Below are 15,278 nucleotides of genomic sequence, written 5' to 3' on the forward strand. Positions count from 1 at the left end.
CCGAGTTTATCACTGCGCATGAAGAAATGACCACTTCCAACGTTTGGTTTATGTTTTATAAGCATTTTTAATTTTATTGCTTAAATCGCATTTTCTCGGCGAGTTGAGCGCTTTTTCTGAATTGTGCCGCTCCCGTCACTCTGGTTAGGTTGGCATCGAAAAAAACGCTCTCGGGTGCTCTAGAGTGCCGAGTTTATTACTGCGCATTAAGAAATGACCACCTCCAACGTTTGGTTTATGTTTTATAAGCATTTTTAATTTTATTGCTTAAATTGCATTTTCTCGGCGAGCTGAGCACTTTTTCTGAATTGTGCCGCTCCCGTCACTCTGGTTAGGTTGGCATCGAAAAAAACGCTCTCGGGTGCTTTAGAGTGCCGAGTTTATTACTGCGCATTAAGAAATGACCACCTCCAACGTTTGGTTTATGTTTTATAAGCATTTTTAATTTTATTGCTTAAATCGCATTTTCTCGGCGAGCTGAGCACTTTTTCTGAATTGTGCCGCTCCCGTCACTCTGGTTAGGTTGGCATCGAAAAAAACGCTCTCGGGTGCTTTAGAGTGCCGAGTTATTCACTGCGCATGAAGAAATGACCACCTCCAACGTTTGGTTTATGTTTTATAAGCATTTTTAATTTTATTGCTTAAATCGCATTTTCTCGGCGAGCTGAGCACTTTTTCTGAATTGTGCCGCTCCCGTCACTCTGGTTAGGTTGGCATCGAAAAAAACGCTCTCGGGTGCTTTAGAGTGCCGAGTTTATCACTGCGCATGAAGAAATGACCACCTCCAACGTTTGGTTTATGTTTTATAAGCATTTTTAATTTTATTGCTTAAATCGCATTTTCTCGGCGAGCTGAGCGCTTTTTCTGAATTGTGCCGCTCCCGTCACTCTGGTTAGGTTGGCATCGAAAAAAACGCTCTCGGGTGCTTTAGAGTGCCGAGTTATTCACTGCGCATGAAGAAATGACCACCTCCAATGTTTGGTTTATGTTTAATAAGCATTTTTAATTTTATTGCTTAAATCGCATTTTCTCGGCGAGCTGAGCGCTTTTTCTGAATTGTGCCGCTCCCGTCACTCTGGTTAGGTTGGCATCGAAAAAAACGCTCTCGGGTGCTTTAGAGTGCCGAGTTATTCACTGCGCATGAAGAAATGACCACCTCCAACGTTTGGTTTATGTTTAATAAGCATTTTTAATTTTATTGCTTAAATCGCATTTTCTCGGCGAGCTGAGCACTTTTTCTGAATTGTGCCGCTCCCGTCACTCTGGTTAGGTTGGCATCGAAAAAAACGCTCTCGGGTGCTTTAGAGTGCCGAGTTTATTACTGCGCATTAAGAAATGACCACCTCCAACGTTTGGTTTATGTTTTATAAGCATTTTTAATTTTATTGCTTAAATCGCATTTTCTCGGCGAGCTGAGCACTTTTTCTGAATTGTGCCGCTCCCGTCACTCTGGTTAGGTTGGCATCGAAAAAAACGCTCTCGGGTGCTTTAGAGTGCCGAGTTTATTACTGCGCATTAAGAAATGACCACCTCCAACGTTTGGTTTATGTTTTATAAGCATTTTTAATTTTATTGCTTAAATCGCATTTTCTCGGCGAGCTGAGCACTTTTTCTGAATTGTGCCGCTCCCGTCACTTGGCATCGAAAAAAACGCTCTCGGGTGCTTTAGAGTGCCGAGTTATTCACTGCGCATGAAGAAATGACCACCTCCAACGTTTGGTTTATGTTTTATAAGCATTTTTAATTTTATTGCTTAAATCGCATTTTCTCGGCGAGCTGAGCGCTTTTTCTGAATTGTGCCGCTCCCGTCACTCTGGTTAGGTTGGCATCGAAAAAAACGCTCTCGGGTGCTTTAGAGTGCTGAGTTTATTACTGCGCATTGAGAAATGACCACCTCCAACGTTTGGTTTATGTTTTATAAGCATTTTTAATTTTATTGCTTAAATCGCATTTTCTCGGCGAGCTGAGCGCTTTTTCTGAATTGTGCCGCTCCCGTCACTCTGGTTAGGTTGGCATCGAAAAAAACGCTCTCGGGTGCTCTAGAGTGCCGAGTTTATTACTGCGCATTAAGAAATGACCACCTCCAACGTTTGGTTTATGTTTTATAAGCATTTTTAATTTTATTGCTTAAATCGCATTTTCTCGGCGAGCTGAGCACTTTTTCTGAATTGTGCCGCTCCCGTCACTCTGGTTAGGTTGGCATCGAAAAAAACGCTCTCGGGTGCTTTAGAGTGCCGAGTTTATTACTGCGCATTAAGAAATGACCACCTCCAACGTTTGGTTTATGTTTTATAAGCATTTTTAATTTTATTGCTTAAATCGCATTTTCTCGGCGAGCTGAGCGCTTTTTCTGAATTGTGCCGCTCCCGTCACTCTGGTTAGGTTGGCATCGAAAAAAACGCTCTCGGGTGCTTTAGAGTGCCGAGTTATTCACTGCGCATGAAGAAATGACCACCTCCAACGTTTGGTTTATGTTTAATAAGCATTTTTAATTTTATTGCTTAAATCGCATTTTCTCGGCGAGCTGAGCACTTTTTCTGAATTGTGCCGCTCCCGTCACTCTGTTTAGGTTGGCATCGAAAAAAACGCTCTCGGGTGCTTTAGAGTGCCGAGTTTATTACTGCGCATTAAGAAATGACCACCTCCAACGTTTGGTTTATGTTTTATAAGCATTTTTAATTTTATTGCTTAAATCGCATTTTCTCGGCGAGCTGAGCGCTTTTTCTGATTTGTGCCGCTCCCGTCACTCTGGTTAGGTTGGCATCGAAAAAAACGCTTTCGGGTGCTTTAGAGTGCCTAGTTATTCACTGCGCATGAAGAAATGACCACCTCCAACGTTTGGTTTATGTTTAATAAGCATTTTTAATTTTATTGCTTAAATCGCATTTTCTCGGCGAGCTGAGCACTTTTTCTGAATTGTGCCGCTCCCGTCACTCTGGTTAGGTTGGCATCGAAAAAAACGCTCTCGGGTGCTTTAGAGTGCCGAGTTTATTACTGCGCATTAAGAAATGACCACCTCCAACGTTTAGTTTATGTTTTATAAGCATTTTTAATTTTATTGCTTAAATCGCATTTTCTCGGCGAGCTGAGCACTTTTTCTGAATTGTGCCGCTCCCGTCACTCTGGTTAGGTTGGCATCGAAAAAAACGCTCTCGGGTGCTTTAGAGTGCCGAGTTTATCACTGCGCATGAAGAAATGACCACCTCCAACGTTTGGTTTATGTTTAATAAGCATTTTTAATTTTATTGCTTAAATCGCATTTTCTCGGCGAGCTGAGCACTTTTTCTGAATTGTGCCGCTCCCGTCACTCTGGTTAGGTTGGCATCGAAAAAAACGCTCTCGGGTGCTTTAGAGTGCCGACTTTATCACTGCGCATGAAGAAATGACCACCTCCAACGTTTGGTTTATGTTTTATAAGCATTTTTAATTTTATTGCTTAAATCGCATTTTCTCGGCGAGCTGAGCACTTTTTTCTGAATTGTGCCGCTCCCGTCACTCTGGTTAGGTTGGCATCGAAAAAAACGCTCACGGGTGCTTTAGAGTGCCGAGTTTATTACTGCGCATTAAGAAATGACCACCTCCAACGTTTGGTTTATGTTTTATAAGCATTTTTAATTTTATTGCTTAAATCGCATTTTTTCGGCGAGCTGAGCACTTTTTCTGAATTGTGCCGCTCCCGTCACTCTGGTTAGGTTGGCATCGAAAAAAACGCTCTCGGGTGCTTTAGAGTGCCGAGTTATTCACTGCGCATGAAGAAATGACCACCTCCAACGTTTGGTTTATGTTTTATAAGCATTTTTAATTTTATTGCTTAAATCGCATTTTCTCGGCGAGCTGAGCACTTTTTCTGAATTGTGCCGCTCCCGTCACTCTGGTTAGGTTGGCATCGAAAAAAACGCTCTCGGGTGCTTTAGAGTGCCGAGTTATTCACTGCGCACGAAGAAATGACCACCTCCAACGTTTGGTTTATGTTTTATAAGCATTTTTAATTTTATTGCTTAAATCGCATTTTCTCGGCGAGCTGAGCGCTTTTTCTGAATTGTGCCGCTCCCGTCACTCTGGTTAGGTTGGCATCGAAAAAAACGCTCTCGGGTGCTTTAGAGTGCCGAGTTTATTACTGCGCATTAAGAAATGACCACCTCCAACGTTTGGTTTATGTTTTATAAGCATTTTTAATTTTATTGCTTAAATCGCATTTTCTCGGCGAGCTGAGCACTTTTTCTGAATTATGCCGCTCCCGTCACTCTGGTTAGGTTGGCATCGAAAAAAACGCTCTCGGGTGCTTTAGAGTGCCGAGTTTATTACTGCGCATTAAGAAATGACCACCTCCAACGTTTGGTTTATGTTTTATAAGCATTTTTAATTTTATTGCTTAAATCGCATTTTCTCGGCGAGCTGAGCACTTTTTCTGAATTGTGCCGCTCCCGTCACTCTGGTTAGGTTGGCATCGAAAAAAACGCTCTCGGGTGCTTTAGAGTGCCGAGTTTATCACTGCGCATGAAGAAATGACCACCTCCAACGTTTGGTTTATGTTTTATAAGCATTTTTAATTTTATTGCTTAAATCGCATTTTCTCGGCGAGCTGAGCGCTTTTTCTGAATTGTGCCGCTCCCGTCACTCTGGTTAGGTTGGCATCGAAAAAAACGCTCTCGGGTGCTTTAGAGTGCCGAGTTTATCACTGCGCATGAAGAAATGACCACCTCCAACGTTTGGTTTATGTTTTATAAGCATTTTTAATTTTATTGCTTAAATCGCATTTTCTCGGCGAGCTGAGCGCTTTTTCTGAATTGTGCCGCTCCCGTAACTCTGGTTAGGTTGGCATCGAAAAAAACGCTCTCGGGTGCTTTAGAGTGCCGAGTTATTCACTGCGCATGAAGAAATGACCACCTCCAACGTTTGGTTTATGTTTAATAAGCATTTTTAATTTTATTGCTTAAATCGCATTTTCTCGGCGAGCTGAGCGCTTTTTCTGAATTGTGCCGCTCCCGTCACTCTGGTTAGGTTGGCATCGAAAAAAACGCTCTCGGGTGCTTTAGAGTGCTGAGTTTATTACTGCGCATTAAGAAATGACCACCTCCAACGTTTGGTTTATGTTTTATAAGCATTTTTAATTTTATTGCCTAAATCGCATTTTCTCGGCGAGCTGAGCACTTTTTCTGAATTGTGCCGCTCCCGTCACTCTGGTTAGGTTGGCATCGAAAAAAACGCTCACGGGTGCTTTAGAGTGCCGAGTTTATTACTGCGCATTAAGAAATGACCACCTCCAACGTTTGGTTTATGTTTTATAAGCATTTTTAATTTTATTGCTTAAATCGCATTTTCTCGGCGAGCTGAGCACTTTTTCTGAATTGTGCCGCTCCCGTCACTCTGGTTAGGTTGGCATCGAAAAAAACGCTCTCGGGTGCTTTAGAGTGCCGAGTTATTCACTGCGCATGAAGAAATGACCACCTCCAACGTTTGGTTTATGTTTTATAAGCATTTTTAATTTTATTGCTTAAATCGCATTTTCTCGGCGAGCTGAGCGCTTTTTCTGAATTGTGCCGCTCCCGTAACTCTGGTTAGGTTGGCATCGAAAAAAACGCTCTCGGGTGCTTTAGAGTGCCGAGTTTATTACTGCGCATTAAGAAATGACCACCTCCAACGTTTGGTTTATGTTTTATAAGCATTTTTAATTTTATTGCTTAAATCGCATTTTCTCGGCGAGCTGAGCACTTTTTCTGAATTGTGCCGCTCCCGTCACTCTGGTTAGGTTGGCATCGAAAAAAACGCTCTCGGGTGCTTTAGAGTGCCGAGTTTATTACTGCGCATTAAGAAATGACCACCTCCAACGTTTGGTTTATGTTTTATAAGCATTTTTAATTTTATTGCTTAAATCGCATTTTCTCGGCGAGCTGAGCACTTTTTCTGAATTGTGCCGCTCCCGTCACTCTGGTTAGGTTGGCATCGAAAAAAACGCTCTCGGGTGCTTTAGAGTGCCGAGTTATTCACTGCGCATGGAGAAATGACCACCTCCAACGTTTGGTTTATGTTTTATAAGCATTTTTAATTTTATTGCTTAAATCGCATTTTCTCGGCGAGCTGAGCACTTTTTCTGAATTGTGCCGCTCCCGTCACTCTGGTTAGGTTGGCATCGAAAAAAACGCTCTCGGGTGCTTTAGAGTGCCGAGTTTATCACTGCGCATGAAGAAATGACCACCTCCAACGTTTGGTTTATGTTTTATAAGCATTTTTAATTTTATTGCTTAAATCGCATTTTCTCGGCGAGCTGAGCGCTTTTTCTGAATTGTGCCGCTCCCGTCACTCTGGTTAGGTTGGCATCGAAAAAAACGCTCTCGGGTGCTTTAGAGTGCCGAGTTATTCACTGCGCATGACCACCTCCAATGTTTGGTTTATGTTTAATAAGCATTTATAATTTTATTGCTTAAATCGCATTTTCTCGGCGAGCTGAGCGCTTTTTCTGAATTGTGCCGCTCCCGTCACTCTGGTTAGGTTGGCATCGAAAAAAACGCTCTCGGGTGCTTTAGAGTGCCGAGTTATTCACTGCGCATGAAGAAATGACCACCTCCAACGTTTGGTTTATGTTTAATAAGCATTTTTAATTTTATTGCTTAAATCGCATTTTCTCGGCGAGCTGAGCACTTTTTCTGAATTGTGCCGCTCCCGTCACTCTGGTTAGGTTGGCATCGAAAAAAACGCTCTCGGGTGCTTTAGAGTGCCGAGTTTATTACTGCGCATTAGGAAATGACTACCTCCAACGTTTGGTTTATGTTTTATAAGCATTTTTAATTTTATTGCTTAAATCGCATTTTCTCGGCGAGCTGAGCACTTTTTCTGAATTGTGCCGCTCCCGTCACTCTGGTTAGGTTGGCATCGAAAAAAACGCTCTCGGGTGCTTTAGAGTGCCGAGTTATTCACTGCGCACGAAGAAATGACCACCTCCAACGTTTGGTTTATGTTTTATAAGCATTTTTAATTTTATTGCTTAAATCGCATTTTCTCGGCGAGCTGAGCGCTTTTTCTGAATTGTGCCGCTCCCGTCACTCTGGTTAGGTTGGCATCGAAAAAAACGCTCTCGGGTGCTTTAGAGTGCCGAGTTTATTACTGCGCATTAAGAAATGACCACCTCCAACGTTTGGTTTATGTTTTATAAGCATTTTAAATTTTATTGCTTAAATCGCATTTTCTCGGCGAGCTGAGCACTTTTTCTGAATTGTGCCGCTCCCGTCACTCTGGTTAGGTTGGCATCGAAAAAAACGCTCTCGGGTGCTTTAGAGTGCCGAGTTTATTACTGCGCATTAAGAAATGACCACCTCCAACGTTTGGTTTATGTTTTATAAGCATTTTTAATTTTATTGCTTAAATCGCATTTTCTCGGCGAGCTGAGCACTTTTTCTGAATTGTGCCGCTCCCGTCACTCTGGTTAGGTTGGCATCGAAAAAAACGCTATCGGGTGCTTTAGAGTGCCGAGTTATTCACTGCGCATGAAGAAATGACCACCTCCAACGTTTGGTTTATGTTTTATAAGCATTTTTAATTTTATTGCTTAAATCGCATTTTCTCGGCGAGCTGAGCACTTTTTCTGAATTGTGCCGCTCCCGTCACTCTGGTTAGGTTGGCATCGAAAAAAACGCTCTCGGGTGCTTTAGAGTGCCGAGTTTATTACTGCGCATTAAGAAATGACCACCTCCAACGTTTGGTTTATGTTTTATAAGCATTTTTAATTTTATTGCTTAAATCGCATTTTCTCGGCGAGCTGAGCGCTTTTTCTGAATTGTGCCGCTCCCGTCACTCTGGTTAGGTTGGCATCGAAAAAAACGCTCTCGGGTGCTTTAGAGTGCCGAGTTATTCACTGCGCATGAAGAAATGACCACCTCCAACGTTTGGTTTATGTTTAATAAGCATTTTTAATTTTATTGCTTAAATCGCATTTTCTCGGCGAGCTGAGCACTTTTTCTGAATTGTGCCGCTCCCGTCACTCTGGTTAGGTTGGCATCGAAAAAAACGCTCTCGGGTGCTTTAGAGTGCCGAGTTTATTACTGCGCATTAAGAAATGACCACCTCCAACGTTTGGTTTATGTTTTATAAGCATTTTTAATTTTATTGCTTAAATCGCATTTTCTCGGCGAGCTGAGCACTTTTTCTGAATTGTGCCGCTCCCGTCACTCTGGTTAGGTTGGCATCGAAAAAAACGCTCTCGGGTGCTTTAGAGTGCCGAGTTTATTACTGCGCATTAAGAAATGACCACCTCCAACGTTTGGTTTATGTTTTATAAGCATTTTTAATTTTATTGCTTAAATCGCATTTTCTCGGCGAGCTGAGCACTTTTTCTGAATTGTGCCGCTCCCGTCACTTGGCATCGAAAAAAACGCTCTCGGGTGCTTTAGAGTGCCGAGTTATTCACTGCGCATGAAGAAATGACCACCTCCAACGTTTGGTTTATGTTTTATAAGCATTTTTAATTTTATTGCTTAAATCGCATTTTCTCGGCGAGCTGAGCGCTTTTTCTGAATTGTGCCGCTCCCGTCACTCTGGTTAGGTTGGCATCGAAAAAAACGCTCTCGGGTGCTTTAGAGTGCTGAGTTTATTACTGCGCATTAAGAAATGACCACCTCCAACGTTTGGTTTATGTTTTATAAGCATTTTTAATTTCATTGCTTAAATCGCATTTTCTCGGCGAGCTGAGCGCTTTTTCTGAATTGTGCCGCTCCCGTCACTCTGGTTAGGTTGGCATCGAAAAAAACGCTCTCGGGTGCTTTAGAGTGCCGAGTTTATTACTGCGCATTAAGAAATGACCACCTCCAACGTTTGGTTTATGTTTTATAAGCATTTTTAATTTTATTGCTTAAATCGCATTTTCTCGGCGAGCTGAGCACTTTTTCTGAATTGTGCCGCTCCCGTCACTCTGGTTAGGTTGGCATCGAAAAAAACGCTCTCGGGTGCTTTAGAGTGCCGAGTTATTCACTGCGCACGAAGAAATGACCACCTCCAACGTTTGGTTTATGTTTTATAAGCATTTTTAATTTTATTGCTTAAATCGCATTTTCTCGGCGAGCTGAGCGCTTTTTCTGAATTGTGCCGCTCCCGTCACTCTGGTTAGGTTGGCATCGAAAAAAACGCTCTCGGGTGCTTTAGAGTGCCGAGTTTATTACTGCGCATTAAGAAATGACCACCTCCAACGTTTGGTTTATGTTTTATAAGCATTTTTAATTTTATTGCTTAAATCGCATTTTCTCGGCGAGCTGAGCACTTTTTCTGAATTATGCCGCTCCCGTCACTCTGGTTAGGTTGGCATCGAAAAAAACGCTCTCGGGTGCTTTAGAGTGCCGAGTTTATTACTGCGCATTAAGAAATGACCACCTCCAACGTTTGGTTTATGTTTTATAAGCATTTTTAATTTTATTGCTTAAATCGCATTTTCTCGGCGAGCTGAGCACTTTTTCTGAATTGTGCCGCTCCCGTCACTCTGGTTAGGTTGGCATCGAAAAAAACGCTCTCGGGTGCTTTAGAGTGCCGAGTTTATCACTGCGCATGAAGAAATGACCACCTCCAACGTTTGGTTTATGTTTTATAAGCATTTTTAATTTTATTGCTTAAATCGCATTTTCTCGGCGAGCTGAGCGCTTTTTCTGAATTGTGCCGCTCCCGTCACTCTGGTTAGGTTGGCATCGAAAAAAACGCTCTCGGGTGCTTTAGAGTGCCGAGTTTATTACTGCGCATTAAGAAATGACCACCTCCAACGTTTGGTTTATGTTTTATAAGCATTTTTAATTTTATTGCTTAAATCGCATTTTCTCGGCGAGCTGAGCACTTTTTCTGAATTGTGCCGCTCCCGTCACTTGGCATCGAAAAAAACGCTCTCGGGTGCTTTAGAGTGCCGAGTTATTCACTGCGCATGAAGAAATGACCACCTCCAACGTTTGGTTTATGTTTTATAAGCATTTTTAATTTTATTGCTTAAATCGCATTTTCTCGGCGAGCTGAGCGCTTTTTCTGAATTGTGCCGCTCCCGTCACTCTGGTTAGGTTGGCATCGAAAAAAACGCTCTCGGGTGCTTTAGAGTGCTGAGTTTATTACTGCGCATTAAGAAATGACCACCTCCAACGTTTGGTTTATGTTTTATAAGCATTTTTAATTTTATTGCTTAAATCGCATTTTCTCGGCGAGCTGAGCGCTTTTTCTGAATTGTGCCGCTCCCGTCACTCTGGTTAGGTTGGTGTTCTATTGTTTAATAGGTACATAGAAACCCTTAAGGCAGAGACGGGACAGACGCTCGTTCATGTCAAGACGGAACATACTTTATTGTCTCTCCCCCCAGCAACATACAACCCTCACGACGGTTCCTACCCTGCCTATTACTACATCCCCCTTTCTCAATGGGAAATAAACTTTGTGTCGAAAATTAATACAACAGATTATTTCCTCAACAACTAGCAGAAAAAGGTGAAATGTTTTACAACTCAATACCATCCCAATATATGAACCCAGTGGCAACAACTTAACTACTAAACAATTGGTATTACCAAATCTGACAGCCCAGACCCTGAAGTTAAACATGTGAACTCAAGTAACATAATCTTTAAGGTACTCTGGGGTCTTCCTGACGCGAGAAGGATAGCGTCTCTCAGATTCTGGTGAACCAGAGAGTACAACAGGAGAGACCGGTCCTTTCAGAGTCTCTGTAGAGTTGCTTTCCCCCATATCAGGGACAGTGATGTGTGGTTCTGGAGCCACAGGCGTGCGCGAGAGATGATACCTGTTTCTCCGGAGATTTCCCCCAGATGTTTCGACGATGTAGGATCTTGGTGTGTTCGCTGCGGACACTACAGTACCTCTCTGTTGCATGTCCTTGACCCACACATGGTCTCCAGGTTGTAAGGCAGGCAATGTGTGAGCTCTATGTCGTTTGTCAAAATTCAGTTTTTGTTTTTGTCTGTAGCTCTGCTCCTTCCTCTTCACATCTTCCAAATCCGCTCCTTTCGGATCTAGCTGAGAGGGAATGACCGGAACAGTAGTACGTATTTTACGCCCCATTAGCAGTTCAGTTGGACTACAACCATTTGCTAAAGGTGCGGCACGGTAAGCCATTAAAGCTAAGTAGGGATCACTGGACTTTTTTAGTAGACTTTTGACAGTCCTTATTGCCCGCTCCACCTCCCCATTACTCTGTGGGAAATGTGGACTGGATGTGACATGTGAAAACCCCCACATCCGCGCAAACCTTCTGAACTCTTCAGATGCAAATTGCGGACCATTATCTGAGCGTACAACCTCAGGGATACCATGTCGAGCAAAAATAGATTTACAGTGGGTAATCACAGCGTCCGAAGTTGTACACGAAAGCTTGGCTACCTCACAAAACCGTGAAAAGTAATCTACAACCGCAAGATACTGGTTTTTACCGAACTGAAACAAATCTACCCCGACTGTACACCATGGTCTTGAAGGAAACTCAGTTCCTAACATTGTCTCTCTGTTGTTAACTCGCTCACGGGCACATGTGTCACACTTCTCAATGAGTTGCTTTAAATCTTTGCTAAGACCTGGCCACCACACAGATTGTTTAGCACGTTCCCTGCACTTGGTAATTCCTAAGTGACCTTCGTGAAGTTTGTTTAGCATGTCATCTCTGAGTGTTTTTGGAATGACCAGCCTACAGCCTAATAACAACAACCCATTCTGAACAGTCAGTTCACCTGCAAAAGGGAAATATGGCATAAAAGTCTTTTCAATCGAAAACTTGTCTGGCCAACCACTTACACAGAACTGCTTAAGCTGTCGCAAAATGTCATCTTTGTCCTGATGAGACTGAATCTCTTTAAGTCTCTTCTCAGTTGCAGGGAGGCTGTCCACTACGGCGTCGGCGTAGAGGTTGATCTCCTCCTCCCGTAATCTGTCCTCCGAAGACGTCACCGGTGCTCTTGATAGAACATCAGCCGTTGCGATTTCTTTGCCCGCCACATGGGATATGGTGAATGAAAATCTCATGAGACGCATTTTCAGGCGTTGTATACGTGGAGGTAGTTCGTCCAGATTTCTCGCGCCCAGCAGAGGGACTAGAGGTTTGTGGTCAGTTTGAATGTGAAAGTCCTTTCCAATCAAAAACTCTGCAAACCTCTCACATGCCCACGTTGTGGCTAGCGCTTCCTTCTCAATTTGCGCGTAGCGCTGCTCGGTGGTGCTCAATGCGCGTGATGCATACGCCACTGGTTTCCAGTCCATACTGCTTGTTTTCTGCAACAATACAGCACCCAGTCCATAAGAAGATGAATCTGCTGAGACTAGCGTATCAGCTGAAGGATCATACAATGCCAGCCCAGGAGGTGTTGTCAAGTCTATTTTTATGCTTTCAAAAGCCTGAATCTGCTGAGGTCCCCATGACCACATGTTTGTTTTTCTTAACAGATCTCTGAGTGGACGTGTCTTTTCTGCTAAGTGTGGCAAAAACTTTCCCAAGTGATTTGCCATTCCCAGAAATCTTCTCACCTCGGAAATGTTGGTTGGTTCCTTCATGGCTTTCACCGCATTTAATTTCTCTGGGTCGGGGCTAACTCCAGTTGCCTGAATGATCTGACCCAGGAACTTGATTTTAGTCTTTGAAAACTCACACTTATCATTAAGTGTCACGCCCGCGTCCCGTAGACGTGTGAGAGCTTCCCTCAGTCTTTTGTCGTGCTCTATCTGATCCACTCCCCAGATGAGGACGTCATCCATCTGACACACCACTCCCTCCAGGCCTTCTAGGATTTGCTGCATGCGTTTCTGAAAGTGTTCTGGTGCTGAAGATAGTCCAAAGCACAGTCGATTGTAGCAATAGCGACCAAAAGGAGTGATAAAGGTTGTGAGCAGTGATGAGTCTTTTGAAAGAGGAATCTGCCAGAAACCTGCATTGGCATCTAGTTTTGAAAAGACCTTGGCACCTGAAAGCTGTCCAAGCGTGTTTTCAACTGAAGGTAGCTGGTGCCTTTCTCTCAAAACAGACTTATTTAGTTGAGTGAGGTCTGAACATATTCTCACTCTGTCACGTGCGGGCTTGGGAACCACCACCATAGGTGCACACCATTCTGTAGGCTGCTCCACCTTGGAGATGACTCCTTGTTGCTCCATACGAGAAAGTTCCTCTTTAACCTTTGGCAGTAAAGGGATAGAAATGCGTCGTGGAGTTGAAACGGAGAATGGTTGTGCTTCTGGTTTAAGTACAATATGGTATTCTCCTTTCATGATTCCAAGCCCTGTGAATAGCTCTGGAAATTCCTGCTTGATTGTCTCTTTATTGTCCAAAGTAGCTGTATCAAGCCTAGCCACTAGCTGTAATGCAGTGGCTGCTTGTCTGCTCAGTAAAGCTGCACTTAGTCCTTCAACCACATAAATGTCCTCCATTATGCTTTTGTCTCTTCTTTTGAGAGTCGCCGAAAACTTGCCTTTAACCTTTAACTGCGACCTGCCTGGCCCCATCAGCACTTTTCTGGTTTGCTTTAGTTCTTTGAATTGTCCTTTTACATACATGCCAGCTGGAACTGCTGTCACATCCGCGCCTGTGTCAATTTTAAACACAGCGTTAGACTTGTCCATTTCTATTTCTGTCATCCACGGATCTGAAGATTCACAAGCCAATGAACCCAAAAATGAAATATCCTCTGAAGAAAAATCCTCTAATCTTTCTAGATTGACCTCATACATTTTCGTGGACCTGCACATTCTAGCAAAATGTCCCTTCTTCTTGCAATTATTGCATGAGGCATCTTTAGCCGGGCATTGCTGATAAGCGTGACCTTTTGTGTCTCCACATCTTGTGCATGGTTTGGCTTTGGTGGAAAATCCTGGTTTCCACTGCATTTTGTTTTGTTTGGGTCTGGCGCCCCCTTGTGGTTTGATGCGTACACTATCAAGGTGAGTATTAACGACGTCTCCCTTGAAGTTCGTTTTCAGCATTTCTTGTTGTTTCTTGACCATTTCACTCTGTTTGGCTTTTGTAACTGCTTTTTCTAATGTAAGTTCTGGATCCAGTTGCAACAGTTCTGACAAACGCTTGTCTCGAAGTCCAACTACAAGCCTATCTCTGACCATCTCATCGTGTAGTTGTCCATATCCACAGTGTTCAGCTAAACAATGAAGCGCGGTGATAAAGCTGTCTGCCGACTCGCCTATCTCTTGCTGCCGCTGATTAAACTTAGCTCTTTCAAAAATTATATTTCTCCGAGCTACAAAGTGAGCATCCAGTCTCTGCGTGACTCTGCAGTACTCACTCATTTGTTCTGGGGTGAGGTGGAGGGAAACCAAAATGTCCTCCGCTTCTTCTCCCATACTGTAGATTAGTGCATTCACTTGGTTCTCCTCCGCTTGAGTTTCCAAACCTGATGCGATGCGAAACCTCTCAAAGCGTTTTATCCATTTGGGCCAGTCTTCTGCCTTGAACGTGAATTTTTCCGGTGGCATTACTTGATATTGCGCCATCTTTTCGAGCCTCGTTGTTTTCTTCCTCGTCTCCCTTAGCGTTAGCTCCTGCCTAGCCGTGCTAGCGGACTGAAGTTACTTTTATCACTTTCAACGTCCTGTCTTGCTTGGGACTTACTCTAGTCCAGTAGTCTCTTCGCTTCGACACTTTTGGATCCCACTTCTGACACCATGTTCTATTGTTTAATAGGTACATAGAAACCCTTAAGGCAGAGACGGGACAGACGCTCGTTCATGTCAAGACGGAACATACTTTATTGTCTCTCCCCCCAGCAACATACAACCCTCACGACGGTTCCTACCCTGCCTATTACTACAGTTGGCATCGAAAAAAACGCTCTCGGGTGCTTTAGAGTGCCGAGTTTATTACTGCGCATTAAGAAATGACCACCTCCAACGTTTGGTTTATGTTTTATAAGCATTTTTAATTTTATTGCTTAAATCGCATTTTCTCGGCGAGCTGAGCACTTTTTCTGAATTGTGCCGCTCCCGTCACTCTGGTTAGGTTGGCATCGAAAAAAACGCTCTCGGGTGCTTTAGAGTGCCGAGTTATTCACTGCGCACGAAGAAATGACCACCTCCAACGTTTGGTTTATGTTTTATAAGCATTTTTAATTTTATTGCTTAAATCGCATTTTCTCGGCGAGCTGAGCGCTTTTTCTGAATTGTGCCGCTCCCGTCACTCTGGTTAGGTTCGCATCGAAAAAAACGCTCTCGGGTGCTTTAGAGTGCCGAGTTTATTACTGCGCATTAAGAAATGACCACCTCCAACGTTTGGTTTATGTTTTATAAGCATTTTTAATTTTATTGCTTAAATCGCATTTTCT

The 15,278-nt window shown here is 43.2% G+C and overlaps 1 protein-coding gene across 1 annotated transcript; it reads right to left on the bottom strand.

The window, feature by feature from the left end:
- Window positions 1-10,279: 10,279 nt before the first annotated feature.
- Window positions 10,280-14,724, bottom strand: LOC133152768 (uncharacterized protein K02A2.6-like). The gene has a single exon (XM_061276664.1). It carries the CDS (start codon window positions 14,449-14,451, stop codon window positions 10,561-10,563), a length of 3,891 nt encoding a protein of 1,296 aa, XP_061132648.1. The 5' UTR covers window positions 14,452-14,724; the 3' UTR covers window positions 10,280-10,560.
- Window positions 14,725-15,278: the final 554 nt, after the last annotated feature.

This window comes from Syngnathus typhle, linkage group LG4, assembly GCF_033458585.1.
Source record: "Syngnathus typhle isolate RoL2023-S1 ecotype Sweden linkage group LG4, RoL_Styp_1.0, whole genome shotgun sequence".
In the NCBI taxonomy this organism is placed as follows: Eukaryota; Metazoa; Chordata; class Actinopteri; order Syngnathiformes; family Syngnathidae; genus Syngnathus; species Syngnathus typhle.